A 24,953-nucleotide genomic window follows, 5' to 3' on the forward strand; every position below is an offset into this window, starting at 1 on the left:
AATTCCAAGATGCTTTAACTCTTGGACCCACGTCTAATCCTTTGAAAGGCTGATACGCGATCTCCAGTCGCAGAAATTTCTCCGCCATTGGCATAATGCGAAGCGAGAACGGGAGTTTTCCACTCGTTGAAATATCTCTGGTCCGGTAGAAACGGACGTCTGCCTCGAAAAGGGAAGTAGTTTGCAAGTGAAATGCGAAAGGGGGAGGATGGAAAACGAAAGGGGTCGTTGAGCGGGGTCGTACCTTGAGGGAACATTTGTCTTTGGGTGCGCGATCCAGCCGCGGGCCAGTGAGACGCCACTTCGCCGTGAGGATCTCGTGCGCCTGAACGTCAATGAACATTCTTCCTGTTCAGGATCGGAACGCCATGCCCCGTGTCTTGGACCCTCTCGTATCTCGGAACGTTTTATGGCCACGCCGTGCGTGGCGTCCAATATTTCTCCATCAAACGGCTCCCCATACGCGTCACGGCATTACTACGGGCCATGGGAGAGATAACGTGGGGTAAGATGCGCGCAGTATTTTTCTGCGATATTGGGGGAGCTCGAAAATAGCTGGGAAACTCGTGCTTGCCATTACACATTTCCTCTTTCTCTCTTTCTCTCTCTCTCTCTCTCTCTCTCTTCCTCGATTTCTCTCCGTATTTGCGAATTGCGCGGGAATCGGAAAATCCGTTTCGATTCTTCGAACGATCGCGTCACGTGGAAAAATTTGGAAAAAGATTGGATAACGAGAGGGGATAAATCGTATACGTTTCACGCAGCAACGATTTCCCGTCACTTATATCGCGTGCCGGGAAAGGCAGGCGATTTCCATCCGCGTTCATGCTCGCCGGCAGTTCATTGGCTTTTTGCGTCGATAGCCCGTTTCGTTGCTTTATCTAACGCGTGCCACGAAAACGGGGGATGCACGCAACCGATTCGCCACTTTCAGCCTGCCTTTCCGCGCTACCGAACACGGAAAACCGATGCTCTCGAAACGATAGCATAAACGGGGAATAAATTTAATTAGGTCGTACCGCGATCTATCCAACGTGGAAACACAACTATTCCGATTTATTTATCGATTCGATTATTATTTCAACTTAGAATCTCCGTTCTCTTTACTTATTTCCCTTATTATTCCCGTATTACGTCGTTTATTTGGAAAATAAAGAAGAATTGGATCGTATAACGTCCCTCGTTGAACGTGAAATAAAAACAGAAGAGAGAGAGAGAGAGAGAGAGTGTGTGTGTACACACACGAGAGAAAATCCACTTACGGGCTCTGTGTCTGACACGATCGGACGTTCTCCACGTTCGTTCATCCCCCCGTGTCCGTTTCGTTTTCACTTTCATCCACCGGCTTGCACTGCCTCCTCCTACCCTCCCGCGCGGACATCCGATCGGCGTCAACGGACCCGTCAGCTAGCCTCCGCTATCCGGAACCTCCGCGGTTCCATGGCCGGCCGCGAGAACTACGTCGAACCGCACGAAACCACCCACACCACTGTCACCGAACCACCGAACAGCGATCGAAAGGGAAGCCGAGTCGAGAGAACCGGCGTGACACGCGATTCACCACGCGTCCGCTTTTGTCGCGTGCAATTGTTGTCTCCCTTGTCCTCGAATAACGTAGTATTCGAAGCGAGGAGAGCGACCGGTTGAAACTTGTTGATGCGACCTTGCGATCGAAAGTGTTTTCGAAGCGCGGGTTCAGGGACGAAGCGTTGTTACGATCAATCGTTACGCCGAGACCAGCAACCGAGACGACACTCTTTGGCACCCCCCGAAGGGCGCGCCACGCGAGCCATCGACATCCTGCTGCCAGAGCTGCCGGGCTGCTGCGATGGCCCGGGCGTCGCGATCACAGCGCCTGCGACGCCGCCACCCGTCCCACGCCGCCGACATCCTTCCAGCTACGCTCCAGTACCGTATCTACTCTTCGCTCCACGATGGAATTCGAATTCATCGCGATAAGCAGCGTGACGTTTTGACCAATTTTATCTATGTTCCTACGACTCGTTTCTTGCTTCTTCTTCGATATTGGATTCGAGGTTTAACAACAGGGCATTGATAATTTTATTGTTTTATGGATAAAGTATATATAGTTTTTGGAAGGCGCAACTTTTAGGATGCGCGTTTTTCTTGTTGGTAATTGCGATTCGAAAGTGTTTGAAACGATTTTTAATGGAAATTTTAAGGGTCGAGAGATTGAATCGAATATGCGCAGGGGTTTGTTCACGCTAGTCACATTGGAGAAATAAATATGTATTGGAGCATGCGCTACAACTCGACAGTGGAAAAACAGTATACCGAGTGCGTTGTTTCCCGACTCACGCGTGGAAAAAATGTAATGCGTTTAATGGTGTGAAAGAGACTGAATATTCGGTAAAATTTCGTGTAATTTCGTTCGGAGTAAAAATGAAATGTTCCCACATTCGATGATTTAATCTCAAATTGAACGTAATAAGCTTGTATGAAGGAAGAAATACGAGTAATGCGCGTGACCTTCACTTGTTGCACCGTCGATCTGTAACTTCGGAAACGTAATAAATACTAGTATCACATTATTTCTTTTATACTTCTTTTTCCGTTTATTTATTTTTATATTTTTATTTTTTTTTATTTTTTTTTACAGAGTTTATTCGAAGATATACGAGTGATGTTAAAATTACATTTGTCATTCGAGAAATATCAACGGTGTTTATATTTTTTTTGGTAAGATAATAAAAATATTAGAAGGATTACACATATTTATATTTATACATTTTCTAAATATTATTTTTTTTTTTTTTACATAACTTTTATCTTGTTAAAGCCGTAGAATTAAACGATATTTCTTAATTCTTTTTCAGCTTAGCATAAACTAGAAAGTAAAATATACATTGTACATGTATTTTTTCGCAAATTGGCTTCGATTAAATTCTTATCACAATTTAAAGACACAATTTTCGTGTCTGAATATTACAAAAATAAATTAATTCCCAACGCATTTTGGCCAAGCCAAACCTCCACAAGATATCGATACAATAACGTATACGACAACCTATGGGATTTAATTATAAAATTATTTGTATTCGAAAAAATATATTTTACTTCAGTTGAATTGTATTTACTACTTACAATCAAAATGGCAGCAACAATAACGTAGATTTTAACATTTTTCCAAAATAAGGAGCGTGCTAAATTTCTACTTGTTTTCCTAAACGTAACCGACTAAAAATACGCGAAATGATTATTTACTCGCATTCACCAGAATTATAATTTTTATAACTTTCAAATTTTAATAACTTACGTTGGCAGTTAAATTTTCAGTCTTGTTTACAAGTAATTCTAACCGTTCTCCCCGCATCGCAACGTTATCAATATTTTTGCTCATTATGTCCTTTAATTCGTCTAAATCGCCAAGAGCATTAGCTAATACGTCAATTTCTTGATTGGATTCGTTATAATGTTTCTAAATAAAAGATATATATGTTATATATATATATATCAAAATGTAATTTAAAATGTATTTATATTTTTTACCATTGTACTGGCTAAAGTTCTGGCAAAATCTGTGTTCATTGCATATGGAACTGCACTTTGCGCATCTTGACCATAAGCAGCTAAAAATCTTCCTTTCATTTCTGCAAGATACAAAAATGCTCTGGATCTTTGGAAATCCTATGAAATAAAAGTAATTATCGATGAATTGTACGATAAATATTTTTTTAACGTGTGTATATATCTTTGATTACTTACAGCATCTGTGGTACACATATAAATAATGTTATTTTCACAGATATAATGGAATAAGTATTGTCCTTGTGAATACGTAAGTTTGTCATTTTGAGGTGGAATTTTTGTCAGAATGTTCTCTGTTACTTCATCAAAGTTTCCAGTGCACGAAGCATATTTTGCTAATATTGTTGTTCCTCGAGCCACCACGCTATATAAAATTGGCATGATGAATACTGAAATAAGAAGTGAGTATTTTAATTTTAATTTATAGTCTCTCTACTTTTAAACACTAACGAATATTAAGTTTTTTATCCATAAAAATTTGACGAAAAAATGATAAAATTTTATTTGTAACAGAATTTTCTTATCTGTTATCATGCTGAGTAATACTGAAAACATTACAATTTACAAGAAGATTTTGCTGTATTGATTCATACAAAATATATATAATATATAAAAAAAACTATTAAAATTTTCAGAATATTAAAAATTATGAAATTTTCAAAAAGAAAACAATAAAAAATATCAATCGTATATTTTCAAAATAAGACGTCACAATTTCTAACCTATAAAAAAGTTCCTCGTTAAAGTTCTTTATAAACTTTTTATAAACAATGTTTATATTCGAAGGATACCATTGGGATGCGTTAAAAATAAAATAACTTTACAATGACCAACATTTGAAATTGACAAAATCAACAATTGTTTATTTTCGTGACCTACCTCGATCACTTGGATAGCGCGAATAGATATACGATTGTGCACTTTTTCAATATTAGCCTTGAGGTAACTATTGTTCTCACTTTTAAAGTAGTATTTATGACCAATAGCAATTGATAAAAATGAACAATTAACTCATATGAACTGTTCTATGATGCATCAACAACGTCAAAGTCTATCTGTGACACATGACAGTTGATTACTACTAAAAATGTATTGGTCTGCTAGCATGCGCACTACTTGTGGCGGGTATTTTAAAAAACGTCATCGATCTTTTTTTATAAAATAAAATTAATATTATCTGTTTAAATTAATTTAAATAAGATTAGTTTAAATAATTTAATATTATGCTTAAAAATGTTTATTTAACAAAATTGGAAATTTTCTTAAATTTAGAAATTTAACGATATATTTTAAAACATCTTTTTCAAAATATGCTTTCTAGTGTGGTTTAAATTCTTAAAAAAGCGTTCCTAAAAAAATAAAAGAAATCTCTTACTCATATTATTTATATTATACTTTTAGAAACTAAACTTTTCTCTTATTCATAATTCATAATTCGTAATATTCTGATATATAAATTTTTATTTCTATGAACAATCACAACCAATAAAAAGATTTATAAAAAGAAATTACTTCAAAACATATCTTATCTTATTATAATAAATTATAAATTTGATTAGGATTTTCCTAATATTTTATATTATTCTTTATTCTTTTATATCCAGTTTGAATTTCGCTCCAAAACGTGGGAGTAGAATGCAAATGTTGGCTTGAAAACGGCGCGTGATTGGCTCAAGAAGCGCATGCCAATAATAGTGTATCAGTTTTCTAATTTTCTCAACTGCGCACAGTTCACACGTGGTCGCATGGTGACCAGTACACCCATGTTCTTACTACAATAAGGAAGAGAGGAAGCAAAGAAGTTAGCATGGATATATAAAGGCATAACGGTGTTTTTGATGCGAGAAAGAGACGCAAGTGCGTGCATACTGAAACCCAGTCAGTTTCAGTACTTTCAGTTCGTCGTCGACTGGTAGAGACGAAACCACCTTCAGCTCTCTCGTGATCGTTATCAACCATTGTCGCTGTTCTACCCTTCCTTCTGTGACTCCTGTAATATTGGCAATGATAATGGGTAAATATATTATTCATTCATAGTAAATTGTTTTATGTCATAAGTTATCATACACTAATAATTTATCATGCGAGCCTTAGAATATTCCATAAATATTGATTTCATTATATCAAAAATGTATTGATCGAGATGTTACGTTTTTTTTTTTTTTTTTTTTTTTTTTTTTTTAATTTATTGAAACTCAGTTAGCTAAAATTTATAGATATAGTCTAATTATAGTATATTTATGAATTAAAATTTTTTTCTTCCTCGATTTTAATGATTGTGTACTATTCTCAAAAAGAACGAAAAAAAGCCACGATATATATGACAAAGTTTGAGAGAAAAATTTTTTTACATCGTATTTTGCGATTCAAATTTGTTATGATTTATCATTCTGTTTTGATGTTTTTAATGCAGATATTTAAGTATATTTCTTATATCGTCTACGACAGATAAGCTTGTGTAAACATTATATCTTCGTCGTGCGTAGCAAATATAGCGAATCTACGTTATGTAAGTTCTTTCAGAAAGCATTAATAATATTTAATCTTCAAAATTTAAAATCGCCGTTGTATATTTCTACATCCAGTTGTGCGTTGGGAAGCAACGCCCTTGGTATTGATTTCAGGGTCCGTTGTCTCCCTGTACGATTTTCATGCCTCGTGCGAAGTACTCGAAAACAGCGAATCGATAACATCGAACGAAATATGTTTACAATATATATAAATACCATAAATTAATAACAATTGCATAAAAGATGAGATTAAATGTGTATTAAATTATTATAAAAGCATATAAGCATATATTTATTCATTTCGCACGATGAAAAGAGATGATCGCAAATCAGAAGTAATCTCGATTTTAATTCTTCGTATGTTCTTCGAGTTATTCTTAAATTAACACAAAATATTGTAGTGAAAATCTCGACGATCAAGAATATTTTTTTTTACAATTATCAAGAACGACGAGAAAGACGAAAGCATGGCACGACACACATCATGGACAAATTATGCAACACGTCTAACTTCTGGTCAATCGTGGTATTCCGTTACATTCCGTTCCAATTTTCTCACGGACGAATGGATGTCACTTCGAATTCGCGACAATCTATATTTTACTTATTTCCAGTTGGCCGAGAAAGATGCCGATATTCTATTCGCTCGAATACCGTTAATCCCGCATCGTTGTTCAATTTTTCTAAATCGCATAAGATGCAAATATGTAGAATCGCGATTCGATATGCATGGAAGATTCCATTGAGAAGAGAAAAAGGACGCCTCGTTCACGCGAATTAATTGTAATCTTAAATAATTTGCAATTCGATTCCGGGTTCCATGATTGCTTGAAAAATGTCCGTCGATGCTCATTTATTATTGGGTGGATTTTAGGTGCAAAAAATTTCACGATTGACACAGATTCAAGATTATCGACGAAAGATCTCTACTTCGATCAGGAACGAGAGTATCCTCAGGGCTTATTCTCTCTTTGTTTTTCTCTGCAAATAACTCGACTTCCCCTGAACATTCTCTGGAACATGAAATTAATAAGATTAATAATATTAATAATACATAAGTTCCTATACAAGCGCGAAATAAAGAAAATGTAGAAATCGTCTAATTTGATGTTAAAAACACTTTCAGATTAGAACAACAAGTATCTTTAAATTCAAATTATAGCGGTTTATCAACGTCGTTATCTGAACGTTGGATCGGAGCCAAGAATTTCACAACGGAACGTTTTGCATGGCCACTTGACCGTAGATAATTAATCGGCGAATGTTTGGTGAACAGACAGAACGCGGCTCACGTACGTGTCTGCGGCTGTTGTCGGCGCCGGAACCGTGGTCGTCTTCCTTTGGTGGTGGTGGTGGTCCAAGAGGCAAAAGGAGAAGCCACCCTCGCAATGGCGAAAGGTCGGCGAGTTGAGCGACCTGATCGTGTATCCGATCAAGTCGCTCGGCTCTGTTCGAATGAACACGATGGAGTGCACGAAACTTGGCCTGAAATCTGGCTGGCTAAGGGATCGTACGTTGATGGTCATCGACTTGAACGGACACTTCGTCACCGGCAGGCAGAGACCAAAAATGGTCCAGGTAAGGGAAAGCAATGTCTTTGGAGGAAAAAGTATCGAGTTTCTCGAAAGGATATTTTGTAAGAAAAAAAAAAAAAGAAAAGATCGAATAGATTTTGAGAACAAGTAATTTTTATCGGCACTTCGCACGCGATAACTGTGCAAGTGTAATTATTTCTAGCATCGATAGCAAGTGATATCAGATAACAAGTTATTATAGATTATAATCTGACTTAGCTCACGAAGAAGCAGAACCTTTTTTAAAAAAAAAAAAAAAAAAAAGGAAAAGAATCTCGAGAAAGAATGGTTGCGAAAGCCAGTGAAGAATGGATCAAAGATGGATCTATGCGCGATAATCACGGCTACATTTTCTATCTCGAACGTTATTCTTCACGAATCGTTAAGCCTCTCCTCGTTTGCACAATCTTGAACACCATCGATTTGCTTGAGCTTCCTCTCAGTTTGGCTGCTCGAACAATCGATTTAAAAAAACACGGAACTTTTATGATATATCGGTATTAACGAGCTGTTTTATCGTCGTGAAAATTGAAGGAATTCGATGCGAGTAATTAATTCGTGTTGCATATCGCCTTTGCTCAGCCTCTGTTTCCGCTCTGATTCTACGCCTACGTTTACTCGTGTCGCTTCAACGTGTCGAATACGACGACTTTCATCTTTTGGATCATTTTCTATTTGGAAAATTTGCAAAGTTTCGTTTTCGTTCTTATTCAAAAGAAAGGGGATTAAAGAAGTGCAATTTGTTATGTAATTCGAAGGTGATACCCAAAGTTTCCGGGACGATTCTCACGCTGTCGGCACCTGGAATGATATCCTTGTCCATCGATTTGTCTCGAATCCAAGGCAAAGCGTTTCGCTTGGCAGTTTGGGGCCAACCTGTATCCGCCTGCGATTGTGGCGAGGAGGCTGCCAGATGGCTGTCCCGATTCCTTCTCCAGGAAGATACTGGATTCAGATTGGTGTATTATCCGCTGGATTATCCAACGAGAGAGGTCAGGAAGAGCAATGAACAGTGGTTGCTCACGCCCGACGACACTGTAAGTTTTTTTTAATTTTTAATTGCGTATTAATTAATTGCTGATTAATTAAAATTAAATCTGAAGAAAAATCTGCATAATCCAAATAATAATCGAACAGGGCGCGTACCCAGACGCTACCAGCTACTGCTTGATAAACGAGGCATCGGTGACAGACCTGAACACCCGATTAGAGAAGCCAGTCAACCCCGAGCAATTTCGACCTAACTTCGTGATTAAAGGTGCAGCCGCTTACGAAGAGGATACCTGGGGCTGGGTGAAGATCGGCGACGTGATCTTCAAAACTGTTATGCCATGCACCAGATGCATCTTTACCACGGTAGATCCGGAGACAGGGACAAAGAATCCAAAAGTGGAGCCTTTGAAAACTCTGAAAAGGTTCATTATCTTTGAATTGATACTTTCTTTAAATGTGCTTCTATTATGTTACGAATGTAATATTCCACGTCTTCTACATCTTATCGATATACTCACATCAGTTGCTCAACGTAACCGATATTTCTTTTCACAGTTACAGACAAATAATGGATCCACTTATTCGCCCATTGGTCGGCGAGAGTCCAGTACTGGGAATTCACCTTGGATTGAGGAATTCTAGTGGCACCGTGCGAGTAGGAGACCCGGTTTACGTCGGTTTGCCCGAGGAGCAACCACTGTTGATATCGCCACCCTAGCTACACCGGTGGGCTTCCTGCGAGGACGAAATTTTCGTCTTCGAGGAAGCCACAGAATCTCCGAAGGAGGATACTTTGTCGACGGAATTGAACAGTGAGGATTCGTAGCATTATGAAAAAGAAAAGGAAAAGAACAGAAAAATTGATCGCGATTGAAGTGGGCCTACAAAGACAATCGTTCGTGAAAGAAGGAAAATTTTCTCGATCAAAGAATTTAGATTTAATATGGCGTGGTTCAACGATAGTACGACATTTTCACGATAGTTCAAATATTTTTGCCAAATATTCCGCTTTGATGATGAAGCGTTTATTATTATTAAGACGCGTAAGACGTTTGGTGAAAGAACGACCGACGAGTCGTTCTCGAATATCGTATTTTTGCTAAGTTTTATTAAGTAATCGATCGTGCGAATCAAATATTGATGATATAACGGTGTCAATGCGTGTCTATTCGTTTATATTTGTATTATCGATTATTCGTTATAAGGAATAAAAAGAGCGGTAGAGGAGAATACACATTTTCAAATTCACAGGAGAGGAGAAAAGAATATATCGATTTTACGACAATTTGTATATGTTTATTTACACTACAAAATAACAGAGACGATTTACATTAAAAGAAACACCACGTCCAATTTCGAAGATCGACACACTTTCGTGTATCGTTCGAACATGACCATTTTCTTGTCTCTCCAAAATAAAAGACATCGAATATCGTTCTATCTCGTACGCGACATTTAAATGGTCGAACGAATTTCAAACTAGTTGAAAATAGTTTGTACAATAGCGAGAATCTGTTTAGTTTAGATGGTAACCGCGATCACCGCAGCGGGTTGGCAGCCCTTATTTTTACGTGTACATCGATCGGGAGGAAAGAAAAACAATGATTGGCACAGTTCTGAATATCAAGAACAGCTATATACATTGGACCACGCGACATTTTACTCGAATTTGCGTCAATTATTTCTCGCATAATCAAAAACGAACGAGTGTTAGCCACGAGAACGATCGATCTTAAATTTCAAGCATTACACCGAAATATTACAAAATTCGAACGCGTATTGAATTCTTTTTAACGAAAAAAAAGAAGAAGAAGAAGAAGAAGAACACCATTTCGACGAAAGTTCGAGTGAAATGAATCTCGCGAGGTGTAAACTTCCTAACCGCTACGTAAGTAACCACAAGCTAAAATAAGAAAGGTCTATGTAACTACGCGTAAAACAAAAAAGAAAAAGTATCAAAAGAGATAGAGAGAGAAAGAGAGAGAGAGAATATTGGAGGGACGAGAAGTAGGAAACGAAGGGGGAAACGAGGGAAGCGAAGCACGAGAGTCGGAGAAGATGGATGCCGCCGCATGGACGTGGACGTGAAGTGGAGGTCGCGAGGTTAAATTATTTAACGGAACAAAGAGAATTGGATAGCATCGACGAGGCGCTTTGGATCTCGGGGACAAGGGGGCAACGGTGTGTGTTCGCGTTGCCAACGTCGTACCCGTGCTCCTCACTCGACAATCACGGCTCAGGAATGGTCTTCGTGTGCTCTTCCCGACCGTTTATCGATCATCGGGCACTTTTCTCCTTACGTTTTCATATCCTATCGAGCGTTTATCCCCTAAATGATGGAGGTGATCAGTCTTGCCTTGAAGTTGACGATGCGTTCGCTCGTCGCTGCCAGGCGCTGGAAAGAAAGAAAATGACAATTTTTGATTACCATCGCGTACATAACCTCGATTCTCTTTCGTGCATCAGAGTTGATCGAAGTTCGACGAAACGATGAATCGAGGGGATAGATTTCTCTCTTCAAAGTTTGAAAAATATCGCCTGTTTGATCTTCTTGGACGAGATGATTCATAGATGAATCAAGAATAATCGACCGGGCCTATTTCTCCTATTGTTCAATGAACTCGCTGATTTTCGCGCTCGCAAGGACAGAAACGTTCGCAACGCTTTCGAGGAGACGCTTTCGACACTTTTTATTCGACACGGTTTCACCGTGACGAGCGCAAAGAAACGATTATCGATCTGTGTTTAGGGCCGGCTCGATCATTGGGATCCAACTTGCGCTCCTTGCGCGAAGTTGTGCTCGGGCCTCGTAACGATCATTTTACGGAAAGCAGACAGATTCCACGCGTTGCGCGAAGCGTGAACGCTTTCGAACGAATGTTTCTCGCCGGTGAGCGTGTTTCTCGCCGAAGATGGCATATATAATAAGCGCGATTAACTTCAACTACTTAACTCGGCTGCGTCGTGATAAATTCATCGCTATTTTTCTCTTTCTCTATCTCTCTCTCTCTCTCTCTCTCTCTCTCTCTCTCTCTCCATGTTGCGTTCACGCTGCGTCGCTTTCTCTGGTTTTCTCGCGACGCGAACATCCCGCCCTCTCGCTTCAACGAAATAAAGAGGCGCGGTGGACCAATTACGAGTAGGGGAAAAACGATAAAACGCGGAATAACGTATCGCAACCGGATAGCACATTCGTTTTTCGGCTCCCGCTTTCTTCCCAGCTCGAATTCCAAATGAAATTCTCTCTGGAAAAATAAGGAGAGCCACGAGTCGAGTTTCTCCTTATTTCTCTTAAGAGAAAGAGAACAAACACGATTAATTGGATCTACATACATATGAATGAACCGATTTTCTTCTAGAATTCCGCCGCCGGAGAATTGGAGGAGATGGCGATCAATGGCCTGTGTCGAGTGGTTCCCGTTCCTTCCTTCGTTCCTTACAGCCGATCGGTTTCGCTTTCGTTGAGAATTCACGCCGCTCGAGAGTGAAACGTGATTCGCGAGCGGAACGTTTGCCCGTCGATCGGTCTATTTTATATATATATATACACGTACGTGGCTTGTCAAAGCGTTATGATATTTGAAGCAGGACAGACGATTGTTGTATAATTCATAATTTCCCCGAACAGGTTTGTAGATATTCTACGTTTGATCTACGCAAGAATTAGAAGCAGGGGAATAAGATAGTTTCGGCACGACGACATCGACAGTCGTTTCGAGGTCGAATCATTCCTCGTTGAAAATGGAGGAATCGATCGTGTCTGGTCATATCGCGTGTCAGCGCGCTATGGCGGCTTGCATAAGTTATGCGGCAAATGGACGAGCTGTTTCATAGAGAAAGTCGCTTACATTTTTGCTTTCCATCGATTCTGACGGGGGCCCTTACGTAATCGGCCGGTTTTGTATCTAGAACGACAACACTTTTTGCGCGGCTTTTTACGCGAAAAATTTGGTCCACGTGGAATTTAAAATAACGACCAGGAAAATCTTTCGAGCGTTCTGTAATTATATTTAAGATCGAACCGATAAAAGTATCAATTTCATTAAATTATCGTGTGAAATTCCGAGGAAGATATAGGATGGAATTGATTTTTTTGTTGACTACCATTACGATATTTATATTATTATTACAATATTTAAAAAAATCAGGATGCGTCAATCTTCGTTACGTGCATCATCTGGAATGATGATTCTAATCGCTCGCGTCTATTTCTACGTTCCACATTCATTTATTCGTAGAAAATTGCGAACGTCCTGTTTATGTAAACGAGAGGAAACAAAAATAATTCTTTTCTTAATATCAACGTGGTTTCACTTTCGAAAAAAAAAAAAAATCGATTACGTAAAACCGAGCTAAGTGAAAAAAGACTTAAAAACAGATTTCTTTTTTTTCTTAAGGAACGATTAAGAAGCGAATCTGACCGGATTAAACAAGTCATCGAACCGATCGGCCGAAAAGTCGTAAAAGAATATTCGTGCGTACTCGTTTCGCCGATCTACAATCGCTTCGACCTACTCTTTTTCACGTAGAAAATTTTCCCTCGAGCCTTTCTTCTCGCTTCCTTGAGCGTAATCGATTTCGCCGCAAATATATATATATATATATATGACTCGCCATATAGATCGATCTAATCGATCGAGTTATCATTCGCGTAAATAGATACAATCATTTATCTTCATTATCGCTTCAACGATAGCGAATCGATTTATTAAATCAACATTCAGAGAGAGAGAGAGAGAGAGAGAGAGAGAGAGAGAGAGAGAATTTAAATCCGGATTTAAATAATTAATTATCGCAATAATAAGATCGTATCATTTATCTTGATTAAATCAAAAGAAAGTGGAAGAAAGATGGCCCCTGAACGATTAAAATTATATCATATGTAACGATAAGATTACTCACAAGAATGAGATCCTGTATAAGATTGGCAATTCCTCTGTTGGCGATGACGAAGAGCCTGGTAACCGGCCCCGGAACCGCCTCGTGGACCCCATCGGGTTCCCCGCTGTCGCCGGGCGACGAAGAGTCCAGACGACTTCCGCTTCCGGCCACCACCTGCAAATAGCCGAGTTAATCGAACGAATTCTAAACGTGAGCGAGAGAGAGAGATAGAAAAGAGAGAGAGAGAGAGAGAGAGATAGAGAGGACGAACGATAGACGTCGAATCGCGTTGAAAAAAAAATGGAAAGACAATTGGTGTAGTGTAGCAGCAACAGCATCATCAACAGCAGCGGCTCCACAGTCCAGTTTCAGCGCTATTCGACACTACGGTGCTCGTAATATTATAACATCCTGACCTCCTCCTACTTGCTCGGCTATCCATATATCTTACTGCTACTGATCCTTACGTGCGCTTCTTCTTCGTGACGTTATTTCGTGGCGTTTTCCTTTTTTCGTCACCACGATACGTAGGATGTCCATACGTTGGCTCGAGACGTCCCCTTACACGCACGTTTCTTAATCGTTCGAACGATTGCATCTAATCGATTCGTGCGTGAGTAACTTCGAGTAAAGAAAAGATCGAGATCGTATGGACAGCCTACAGGTGCAGCCGAATATAATACAATGGAGAAGATGGTTTCACCCAGGACCCAGAGAGAGAGAGAAAGAGAGAGAGATAACAAAGATTACGGTGATAATTTACAGGCAGCGTGACGCACGCTCAATCGACAATCTTACTTACCCTTAGCTTCCTTCGATCGATCGAGGAAACATGCGCGCGTCACACGCCGTGCATCGTCAATTTGCTACCAAGAATTATTCGTGACGAGCGAGTCGGCCAGACGACTCGGCCGTGCGAGAATCTCGAAACGCATCCTCGGCATCGAAGAACTAAAGGTGAAGAAAATTCGCGACGGCGGACTCGTCTGGCGGCGGCTCTTCGCTCTTTGGTTCGACGAATGGCGAAATTATAGTTTAACTTATGTAACGATATATATAAATATATATATACAACGTGATGTGCAATGATGGAATACGAGAGTACGAGATCACAACAACAACAACAACAACAACAACAACAATAACAACAACGAGAGATCGATCGGCAATCGATGAATGGCTGGCCTGAAACTTCGAGTCGAGTCGCCATCAGCCGGTTGCTTCGCCGAAAGTCTTTAGTCTTTAGCTGGTTTGTCGGTGTCGCGTCGGGACCGTTGGCCGGGTGGAAAGAGGGAAGGAAGAAAGGAAGGAAGAAAGGAACGAAAGATCGATAAGAATCGCTTATTCGGGTATCGATAGTATTAGACGTGTCGCATATATTACATGGCCATCGAACAACTGAAAGTATCTTTCTCTTTTAATGTGTATTTTCTCGAAAATTCTCTCATAAACGATACTCTTTCAGTTGTTCGAAATATATATATATAGGAAAAACAGGAATAAGTGAGAAACACAGGGATTGGTTAGTGACAATGATGCATCGCATCTAACAAGATTTAGCTTACATTACTACAAAAATCGACGAATCGTGCACCTCCTTCTGTACTAATATACAACTTTTCAATCGATTAAATGGTGGCGCACAATTCATGCACGATCACAAGGCAAGCCGGGTAGGTAAAGAAGTAGAGAAACGAAGAGAAGAGAGAGAGAGAGAGAGAGAGAGAGAGAGAGAGAACATGCAAGTTATACGTTCGAGAGGTTAGGCAAACGGAAGAAGACGGAGAACAAACAAGTAGGATGACGTGGAAGGAGCAACAGGTAATCGTTAGTCACGTGCGAAGAGTATATAGCATGCCGATATAGGATTGTATTAAATTCGTTATTTACAGACGTGCAAAGTATACTTTCTTCGAGATATAATATAATACTCGAAAAATATAATTCTTTTCGAAAAAAGTATTCTCTTTCAAACGGATGCATCGCCTTGATAGAAAAAGATCCCTGAACCACGAGAGTTATCGTCGTGCGAACGAAAAGGAAAGCGTCTCGGGTAAAGAGAGTTTAGACAGAGTAAGTAAGTAAAAGCGAGAGTATTAAAAACCGTGCCATGCCTCTGTTCGACATTCATCGAAAATCGTAAGTAAGAAATCCCTTCACCGAGTGGACGAGCGAGTGTGAGTGAGAATATAGACGAATAGAAAGAGAGTAGAGTAAACAGAGAGTAAGAGAGAAGTGTAGTCTCGGCAGTGTCCGTTCGGTTCTGCTCGGAAGGATTGGCGTACCGGTGGTAGGTTGCCGGCTCCTGACGCGGCCGGTGCGCTGGTCGAGGATCCCGCCGTGGCCGAGGAACTAGCGGCAGCAGGGGCGGCACCTTGGGGAACCGGGCCCAAGTCCCGTGAAGCGCTTAAACCGAGCCCTAGGCTCTGCGTACCTGCCACCACGCGGTACACCGTGCCCGCCGCTCTTGCCGCCCCGTCGGCCGCTTGCTAAACGGAAGAGAACAGACACACTTTCGTTTACTGATCCGTTCCTTGGGAGAACAGCCTGTTTAATCGTTTTTTTCTTTCTTTCTTTCGTTCGTTCGTTCGTTCGTTCGCGATTGCCGCGTTTTTCCCCTTCCACTGCCATCATATTCTCGATCGTTGACGAACACGAAGATCCTGTAAAGCGGCCTGAAATTGTTCTTTAACGGACTGGACCAGCCGACCGTTTTTTTTTTTCTTTTTTTCTTTGTCAATTCAATTGTTTTTAATTGAACGTGTATAATTTATATTTATATATTTCGGATCCACAGGTATTTTTTTCTTTGGAGATGAGATTGTTTTCGTGAGATCTAGGGAAAGATCTAGAACAGAGGTTGCGCTCGCACGTGAAAATCCGTTTCAATCCTATAATCTATCGTTGGCAAGATTTCAAGGAAACGAACGGCAGTTTTTCGACTCCGTAAAAGGAGGTCGATCTATCGACTAGTTTCGAGCGTGTTATTCATGATCACGTAGGTTTTCTTAACATACGTGGACAATGGTAATAGCGTGGTTGGCGAGGGGACACGCATAAGATAGGAATTCGCAATTTTTCCCCACGATCAGTCGAGGGAGGGGAAAAACGCGATTAATTTTTTAATTCGAAAAAGAGTCGAATAATAATAAGAAAAAAAAAAATTAATAATCGTTTACGCAATTTCGATCAATTTCGCAATTAATCCTCGAACACGCGGCACAGAAAATAAAGTCACAGGTTTTTTTTTCTCTTTCTCGCGCACATCCAGGAGACAAGCGCGTCTCGATTTCTCGCTTTTTCTTTTTCTTCCCCCTCCCTGCCCCTACCCCCTCTCCTCTTTTTTTCTTTCTCATCTATCGAGGACGTTACGATCTTGTCGCTCATCCACGAGGCCGGGTTGTGCCTAGGTCAGGAACCTTGGAATCAGTAACCAGGCAATTCGGTCGGCAATAGACTTTCACCTAGTATGCGCTAGATAGAGCAGGCGCCCTTGCCTGTTGTGTCCCCCTATTCGCCTCTTACTTCAACATTAAACTGTCTATCTATCCGATTCGTATCTCGCCATTATCGATTATTTATTCCAACGTATAATCTTTTTTTTTTTTTTTTTTCTATATATATATCGACTACATTTATTACCACCGTCTTTTCCTCTTTATATATATATGTTCTACGTAAGAGAAAAATTAACCGATTTTTCTTTTGAAACTTGCAATAATTCAGCTGCAATGATCGATCGCATTCCGATCTATGTCGCAAAGCATCGAACGAATCACTCTAATCTCGTTCGTTTATATCCATCATCGATTGAAAAAAAAAAGGGGGGGAGAAATGGAGGATGATATCCTAGGCCGAGAACAACTTACCCTGAGTATGTCAAAGAGGAAGTTGCCGGATCCCGACCCGCTCGATCCGGAACCGCTCAACCCGCCCAGGCTCGAAAGGAACCTCTTGTTCCTGTTCTCGTCGTCCTCGTTCTCCACCTCGTCGAGGGGCGTGAGGGGCGCAACCGCTTCCGCGCCACCCTCCTCGTCCGCGAACTGCACTTTGACCTCGTTCTTCTGCGACTCGGCCGCCTGTTGCACCTCGTTCGCTCTGTCCTCCGTTTCCGGGTTCACGTCCTGCCGGAAACAGAACACCAAGCTTTCAATTCGTCGGAGAGCAACGCCTGGAAAAATGATCGGTCGATCGTCATCGAACTCGACGAGTTCCCAAAGACTGCGTCGCGTTCAACTGGCGATATCGTTCACTCGTTTGGCTCGATGACGATCGAGCAAAAAAAAAAGAAACAAAAACACAGCTTGCGTTTTCACTCGTGGCGACGAAGCGTGAGACGCGCGTACTCGCGATGTCTCGTGATCGGGACGCGCATCGATTGTGATTTTTAATCGTTACTACTCGGCAAGCGGCGAGAGAAGAAGAAGAAGAAGAAGAAGAAGAAGAAAAGGAGGAAGAAGAAGAAGAAGAAGAAGAAGAGAACGTAAATGGAAGCGCTTAAATGGAGAGCTCGAGAGTGATAATGGAATTGAACTCGCGCGTAATAAATTCTACGTAGATTTTCTTTTCTCTTCTCTTCCGATTCCTGTGAGAGATTGGAGAAGAGGGGAGGGGAAGACGCAGCGAAAAAGCTCGAACGAAAGAAACGGTTCATTCCCCGTCGAATGATCGTGAAGAAGAACGGAGCAAGTTAATTTGACGAGTCGATGGAAAGTGAACCGATTTCGATGATCGATCGAGAGGGGAATTGACCGATTATTGAATTAATTTCGAAGAACGAGGAGAGATAAAAAAAAAAAAAAAGAAATCGAGCGAAGAGGAAGAGAGTATGACGACAAACTGGTGACTGAGAGATATCGGTGCTAAACACATAAAGATAGGAAGAATAATAGAAAACGGTACTAATGATATTCACACACGTGAAACGCACACAGAGAGAAACGCACACGGTTAGAGCAAACATGGCGGAGAACGTGTTGGTGGTGGTGGTGGTGGTGGTGGTGGTTGGACGAAATAATAAGATAGATTTGCCCGCAGCAGTCCTGATTGCGCGGTGATCGTCCTTGCCGGTGATCTTTTTCTTTTTTTTTCTTCGCCCTGTTCAGGTTTCATTGACCTCCAACGTGTTACCGATCTATCGTCGTCCGCCACAAGTTGGTCACACGACCGTGTTGGCCCCATCCTGGCCGCTACTGATCGTGGTAGACTGGCTCGTGCTGCCGCTCGTCGCCCCCTCGTCCTCGTCGGGCGGAAACGTGGGCAACGATATCGACACTTTCGAACCGTCATTGCTGGTCGAGACGAAGTTATTGTCGTCGTCTTTGAACGGCGATTCCGGCTTCGACATCAAACTCTCGCTCGACGACCCTCCTGCCTTCTGCCTATTCCCGAGAACGCTTTGGAGAAGGGTCGGCCCGAGTATTCGGATGAATTCCGCGACAATCGAGTTCACCTTTTGTTCGATCATCTAGAAAACAATACCTCTTAGCTGTTCCGTCTCGTCGACCCTTCCTCCCGTCGTTTCTCATTTGTTTTTCTTTTTTTTTTTTTTTTTTTTTTGATCGTTAATCGTCGTCGAGTTAAAAGTCGTCCGTGTTAAAGATCGTTTTCCAAGACTTTCGTTGATCGATGATAGGATGGATGATTCGACGCAGGTTCGAAGTTCGAAAAAATCGACGATGACGATGAGAGATTTTCAGCCGATAATTTCTAACGATCGTTCTTTTTCCTCCCAGTTTCTTTTTTTTTTTTTTTTCCCCCGAAGGAAGAGTACGCGGCTCGATCACGGCGATCCGTGGATTGGAAAAACTTTTCGGTTTTCAAGCGATCGTAATCTCAATTCACGCGGTGGAGGGGAGGGTAATTGAATATAAATAAACGCGTTGGTTGCGCAATCGAGAAACAGAAAACGCACGGAGGAAACGAGGAAACTCTCATCGCGAGCCGTGAATCAAACGTGCGACTACTAACTTTCTTGGGAGGAATGCCGATTCACTCGCGAACAATTTCTCCTCGGCTTTAAGAAACCGACACGGGGAGTACTAATGAAACGTTTTCGTTCGACGATATAATCTCTCGATTCGCCCGTTTTAATGCGGGAAAGCGGGGACCCTCGTTCAAGGTCCTCGTCTCTTGCCTCGATCGCCTCTCGAACGGGGTTCGGTCGTCGAAACGTATCGTCGTCCGATTCATTATCGAAATATACATATATATGTATGTATATATATATACGTAACACGGCCCTCGTTTACAAAGGTAAACGGAGGGGGAGGGTGGGAGGGAGTGGTGTGTGAATTTCGCTTTTCATCGATTTTCATCGGTCCTGGCCGTCTGCAGGATTTCTCTTTTTTTTTTTTTCACGTCTTTTTTTTTTTTTTTTGTTTGTTTTTTGCTCAGCAGCGGCTCACCTGAGAAATTTCGGGGAACACTTCACGCAGGATACCGATCGTCCGTTTGCTCCTTAGGGCGTCCTTGTTGTCTGCTTCGATCAGCATCAATCGATTGAGATCCTGAAAAAAGTTTTTTTCCCTTCTTTGCCGTCCCCACAAACCGTTCTCTCCCTATTAACGATTCGATCGTCCCTCCTCTTCCCCTCGAGTGATCGTCGAGCGATCGAGTGGTGAGCGAGTAACCGTGTCGAAGGGATCGTCGAAAAGTATACGCGGAGCAAATGGCAAAACGTTGGGATAACGTTCGCAACGGGATCGCCAAGAACAATGACGCAATGAGAGGCGGAGTTTCGAACTCGGAGTTCTCGCGCGGCAATTTTCGTGCATGATGATCGCGCAACAGGATGAACGCGTGGCACAAATTTCTAAACGCGTTCGTTTAGAAAATTGGAACGGAGATATCGCGCGTAAATCGCAAAATCGGTCGTTTAACGACTCCACGTTTTATATTATACATTCTCGTTCGCTACAATTTTCCATCGCGATTATACGTTACATCGAGCGGTTACATTACGCTTTGTTTACGATCAAGCGCTGTACAACGAATTCGCGTTGTTGATAGGAAAATCGTGGTTGTAAATCGCGTAATTTCGCTACAGCGGGAAAGAAAACGAATCGAAAGCGGATCGCAACAACACACTCGAATTATTTATTTTATTATTTTATCGTACACAAGGAATTCGCGTTACGCCACGCTTCGTATTCGTCTCGTCTCGTTTATTCTATTCTGCATGCACGTCTATATACGTTTCACAGTGAGTGAAACATCAACTTGTTCGGGGCGCGTTTTGCAATAATCCATGCACAAAAGTTATTCGGTAAATTAATTAAGCTATTCTGCCACTAGGACGGTCATCGTACTCAAAAGTTGCTCAACCTGGTTACCGTGCTTCACTTTCCCCTATATACAACAGCTCACGTCCGAGCTGTTACGATATTTGTCCCCGACAGTGTTATCTACATTCGCAACTAGTTTTTTACCCAGCTCGTCGTAATCTCCTCTTGCAAAGTGAATCATCTCGAACGATGTGCCTATTTTCTTTTTTCTTTCTTTCTCTCTCTCTTCTCTCTCTCTCTCTCTCTCTCTCTCTCTCTCTCTCTCTCTCTCTCTCTCCTTCTCGGAGGACGAACAACAAGGCTTGGAGAAAAACGATAGTGGAGCAAGTTGATGAGGAAGGATCGCGTCCGTGCCGGCATCGAAATCTCCGAGTTTTCGGCGCTCCGTTTACGAAACGTTCGTTCGCGAATTCTTTGAAAGAAAGAATGAATTTTGAACGCGAGTCGACTCGGGATAGAAACGCGTGTGGGACGAAATAGGTTTGGGAACCACTGGAGGAGGAGATGGAGGAGGCAGAGACACGCACGTGCACGTGAGCGCGTGCACATACGCGCGCGCTTTCCATTGGGCATCGATCGAGCGAAGAAAGTGTCCGGTGTAACCCTGTAAGTGTTCGCGGCCAGTGAAAGTGTCGAGCGGCTCGAAGAAGAGGAGAGCCGTTCCGACTTTTCGTCGCGCGCCGTTCCTAGAACCCGAATGGCTTCGCCCTCCCACTCGCGCTTGCCTAACCTTTCCCATTTGAAATAAAAAAAAAAAAAAAAAAAGAAAAATATCATTCCACGAGAATCGCGAAGTCGCTTTCGCGCGTGGCGTGTTTACACGCGTGTGTACGGCATATTTGAAATCGGAAAAAAAATAAAACGAATTAACGATCCTTCCAAGAATCCATGAAAACTTGAAAGATTATTTTCGCGTTATTTTCCCGTTCGTTTGAAAAAAAAATAAATAAATAAATAAATAAACGATTGTTCGAGCGATTAGCATATATCTTTGAGCTTTATTTGAGCGACGATAACGAAGGAAATTCCCTGTTTTGTCAATATTAGTCTTCTAGACAATGTCACGATCAGTGGATCGAAACGTTTCCGCACTCGTCTCTACGATGCTCCATCCGAAGGTCGTGCAAACCCAGTGGCGATAAAACTTGCATCCGGCAGAGCGAATCGACGACGATTCATCATCGTCGGATGTTGTGTAAATGAAAATCAAACACGTCGTGCGCGCGTGTACGAGGATTACACGTGACGTGGATGCATCGATCAGAGGATCGAACATCTTGGAAGATTACTCGCGCGAGGTCGTAGCACTCCTCGAGTGAAAGAGGCTCCATCGAAAGCGAAGCATCGATCCTCCAATTCGAACGATTTTACCGATGTCCAGCAAATTTTCGAGCAAAATGCCCCATCGATCTCGCCGATTTTAAACGCGATCCGCGAATTGTTCGAGTGAAAACACAGATTTCGATTTCGTCCTTCTTTCTTTCAACATTTTTTTCTCGTTGTAAAGCAGAGAATATCGCAACTATTCGCGTTCGTATCGAATATAAATATTTTATCAATATCGAGGAGATAAATAACGAGGATAATCGATCGTCACCTTCCGATCTGAATTCCCTCGAACGAAGAAGAATCTTCGAAACGAACGAGAGGAATCGAATAACCGAGTGGAGTGGAATTGTTACGATCGATGCCGCCAAGTTCAAGAGATCGTAACAACGTTCCAAGAGTAGTATTCAGCGATGAGGATCGCGTCCGCAGTGTCAAGATTGTGATATCGCCCACGGCGAGGAGACGTGCAAATTCCAAAGTATCCAAGATGAACAGAGGTGTTGGTCGCATCGGCCGACTTACCTCGGATTTAAACTGCTCATCGGAAATTTGTGGATACGCGATGACCGAACCCACGCACATGGCTGTTGCCAAAATTACGATGATCTTCATCTTGCTCGTCTCTCTTCCCCTTTCTTTTCTTTCCCCTTCTTTCCTTTTTCTTTGCGTATCTGCGAAAAGAGAGGAACGTAGTTTAGATGGAAGGAAAAGAAAAGCGCGACGTCCGTTCAATTCATTCGAATTCATTCGCTTGCAAATAATCGATCGAATCGGGAAGGGAGCGGAAACGGTTGGAAAGGATTCGCGAAGAGACACGGCGAGAAGGTGAAGGAGTTATATCTATATCGTGGAGGAGGGAGCGATAGCTCTCCTTTCTCGTATCCAGCCTCGAAACTATCACTTTCGACCAAATGAAAGTCGTGGAACGCCGCTGGCAATCTCAGATTCTTGTCGAAAGATGGTCTCGTCACGCGTCCCGTCACGAATTCGAGATCGATCGAGGAAACGATCGAACCACGCGTTGCAACTTTAATCATCAATTAAACGTTCGAAAAATGATTTATATTAATTTATCGTAGGAAATATTTTTTTTTATTGTTGCCATTATTATTATTATTATTATTATTACACCCGTGTCTCGACCCGTATGATATCGTTGCGCAATTGAATCGAAAATTGTAATGCAAGTGTCGCTAGATTCGACGCTTTATAATTGCAACGGCGAACAGGAGGAATGCAATGGTGGCCACACATCGAGGTAATATTAGATTCAACGCGCATACCGTCGCATACACCGATGGTGTAACAATGCGCGTTCGAGGTCGGCGAATTGGCAAATTTCGTTAATTAATTATCGACGAAACTTTTACGATCGATATTTCTATTATGAATAAAGCATGCACGGGTAATATGTGCGTAGAAAAGCTGGAATGACGAGGCAAAAAACGCGGAGCAGAGACACGTGCGTTTCACGGGATTGTCACGGTTCAATGGAAATATTAACGTATTTTCCTCAATCTGGAAAGTCGAGTCTCTCTCTCTCTCTCTCTCTCTCTCTCTCTGTATGTATATATACATATTGTTACTTATCACTTCACTTCAATATTTTCACTCTGAGGCAAAAAGTTTTTTTCGTGCACCTTGAGAAATTAATCGAGCGTTTCGACTTTGAATTGCTTCGATTAATTTTTCACGTGAACGAAGATATTTCAATCGATTTTTCCCCCCCTTTCTTTTTCTTTTTCTTATCTTCAACGTTGAATCTGCTCCAAACTTCTCGATAATTTCCTCACTGAACACGTCAGGCCGTCACGTGGAGTGGCATTTCGCGCGAGTGTGAACATTGAATTGAAGAGAGAGAGAGAGAGAGAGATAGAGAGAGAGAAGAAGAAGAAGAAAAAAAAGAGTTCACGACATCATGGACGAATCTCACGTTCGAGGGAGAAACTCACCACACACCGATTCGTAAATTGACACGATAGAACTTTTGAACTTGGGAAGAAAATCGAGAAGGAGCTCTCCGCGGCTCCTGCTCTCCTCGACTTTTCTGTGACTGTCTGTGTAACGGAGCTTAGTGAGCGGCTTTTATTAGAAGGAGGGGACTGGCGCTACCACCACGCTACACTTCGCTCTCCGACCTCTCCGTTCCTCTTTCTTTCAGCGGCGGGATCCTGAAGAAGGGGTCGTCCCCGAGCGTTGCTCGGATCGGTGCAAGATCCTCAGCGCGACCGTGAACATCCACGAGTCGGAAGTCGGATCGTCTTCTCCTCGATCTCGTCCAATCGTTCGGACGACGATTTTTATTTCGTTAATAATAAAAATTCTCGAACGAAGATTAGGCACGAATCGTCGAATTTTTTTGGGGGGGAATCTTGTCACGGTTATCTTTTTCACAATCAGAGAAGATTTATCTTCGATTCAGGGCCAATGAATATTTACTATGAATTATGTCACGCGAAAAAACTACTCGGCACGTGTCGTTTATTTCCAATGTAAATATCGGACGTTTCACACCGTTCAAAGGCGAATCGTTTTCGTTTTCTCTCCCGCTATTGATTAAGAAAAAAACTAGTTTTCATTCGCTTTCTGCATCTTATTATAGCGACAACCTGTGTCGAAATCTTTTTTTTTTTTTTTTTTTTTTACATTTTTGATACAAGATACCACAGAAGAGGTATCTCTTAATTTTCGTTCACAATCGTTCATTCTTCCAGGAACGATTTATCTCTTCGATTTAATCGTTCGCTTTCCACTTTTGTAGCACAAACAAGAACGAAACTGTGAAAAGGATTAACAGCGTTCGATCGTTCGAAACGCGGATAGCGTTGGCC

General features: G+C 41.6%; 3 protein-coding genes across 12 annotated transcripts; 1 reads left to right on the plus strand and 2 right to left on the minus strand.

Moving 5' to 3' along the window:
- Window positions 1–2,552: 2,552 nt before the first annotated feature.
- On the minus strand, window positions 2,553–4,632 carry Vamp7 (vesicle-associated membrane protein 7). The gene is made up of 6 exons (XM_003696803.4): window positions 4,429–4,632; window positions 3,727–3,938; window positions 3,511–3,648; window positions 3,278–3,439; window positions 3,106–3,198; window positions 2,553–3,028 (listed from the first exon to the last, which is right to left on the minus strand). The coding sequence occupies exons 2-6, from the start codon at window positions 3,928–3,930 to the stop codon at window positions 2,960–2,962; spliced, it is 666 nt and encodes a 221-aa protein (XP_003696851.1). The 5' UTR covers window positions 3,931–3,938; window positions 4,429–4,632; the 3' UTR covers window positions 2,553–2,959.
- On the plus strand, window positions 3,811–9,911 carry LOC100869005 (Mitochondrial amidoxime reducing component). 4 transcript variants are annotated; one of them, XM_086906747.1, is made up of 6 exons: window positions 3,811–3,950; window positions 5,154–5,563; window positions 7,186–7,637; window positions 8,392–8,670; window positions 8,771–9,048; window positions 9,182–9,911. In XM_086906747.1, the coding sequence occupies exons 3-6, from the start codon at window positions 7,515–7,517 to the stop codon at window positions 9,342–9,344; spliced, it is 843 nt and encodes a 280-aa protein (XP_086762873.1). In that variant the 5' UTR covers window positions 3,811–3,950; window positions 5,154–5,563; window positions 7,186–7,514; the 3' UTR covers window positions 9,345–9,911. The 4 variants fall into 4 exon arrangements, with proteins under 4 accessions (XP_086762873.1, XP_086762874.1, XP_003696850.2 ...); XM_086906748.1 differs by having other exon boundaries at window positions 7,222–7,637; XM_003696802.4 differs by having other exon boundaries at window positions 7,336–7,637.
- On the minus strand, window positions 9,901–24,231 carry LOC100870880 (uncharacterized). Of its 7 annotated transcripts, none has more exons than XM_086906751.1 (8): window positions 24,075–24,180; window positions 22,645–22,793; window positions 19,915–20,016; window positions 18,638–18,974; window positions 17,377–17,631; window positions 15,793–15,996; window positions 13,529–13,681; window positions 9,901–11,021 (listed from the first exon to the last, which is right to left on the minus strand). In XM_086906751.1, the coding sequence occupies exons 4-8, from the start codon at window positions 18,794–18,796 to the stop codon at window positions 10,956–10,958; spliced, it is 837 nt and encodes a 278-aa protein (XP_086762877.1). In that variant the 5' UTR covers window positions 18,797–18,974; window positions 19,915–20,016; window positions 22,645–22,793; window positions 24,075–24,180; the 3' UTR covers window positions 9,901–10,955. The 7 variants fall into 7 exon arrangements, with proteins under 7 accessions (XP_086762877.1, XP_086762878.1, XP_086762875.1 ...); XM_086906752.1 differs by having other exon boundaries at window positions 24,082–24,176; XM_086906749.1 differs by lacking the exon at window positions 18,638–18,974 and having other exon boundaries at window positions 24,075–24,231.
- Window positions 24,232–24,953: the final 722 nt, after the last annotated feature.

Source organism: Apis florea, unplaced genomic scaffold (assembly GCF_048593485.1).
Source record: "Apis florea isolate Af1SG1 unplaced genomic scaffold, ASM4859348v1 contig_2495_pilon, whole genome shotgun sequence".
In the NCBI taxonomy this organism is placed as follows: Eukaryota; Metazoa; Arthropoda; class Insecta; order Hymenoptera; family Apidae; genus Apis; species Apis florea.

What these genes read in the sequence shown, in the direction of transcription:
- Vamp7 (XM_003696803.4), bottom strand. Translation starts at nt 3,930, where the DNA reads ATGCCAATTTTATATAGCGTGGTGGCTCGAGGAACAACAATATTAGCA. An exon ending in ATATGTGTACCACAGATGCT is followed by an intron (nt 3,649 to 3,726) that starts GTAAGTAATCAA and finishes TTTATTTCATAG; the next exon opens with GATTTCCAAAGATCCAGAGC. An exon ending in TTGTTGCTGCCATTTTGATT is followed by an intron (nt 3,029 to 3,105) that starts GTAAGTAGTAAA and finishes TAAATCCCATAG; the next exon opens with GTTGTCGTATACGTTATTGT.
- LOC100870880 (XM_086906749.1), bottom strand. Translation starts at nt 22,734, where the DNA reads ATGAAGATCATCGTAATTTTGGCAACAGCCATGTGCGTGGGTTCGGTC. An exon ending in ATGAGCAGTTTAAATCCGAG is followed by an intron (nt 20,017 to 22,644) that starts GTAAGTCGGCCG and finishes AACTTTTTTCAG; the next exon opens with GATCTCAATCGATTGATGCT. An exon ending in TTATACAGGATCTCATTCTT is followed by an intron (nt 11,022 to 13,528) that starts GTGAGTAATCTT and finishes CTTTCTTTCCAG; the next exon opens with CGCCTGGCAGCGACGAGCGA.
- LOC100869005 (XM_086906746.1), top strand. An exon ending in AGAGACCAAAAATGGTCCAG is followed by an intron (nt 7,638 to 8,391) that starts GTAAGGGAAAGC and finishes TGTAATTCGAAG; the next exon opens with GTGATACCCAAAGTTTCCGG. An exon ending in TGCTCACGCCCGACGACACT is followed by an intron (nt 8,671 to 8,770) that starts GTAAGTTTTTTT and finishes ATAATCGAACAG; the next exon opens with GGCGCGTACCCAGACGCTAC.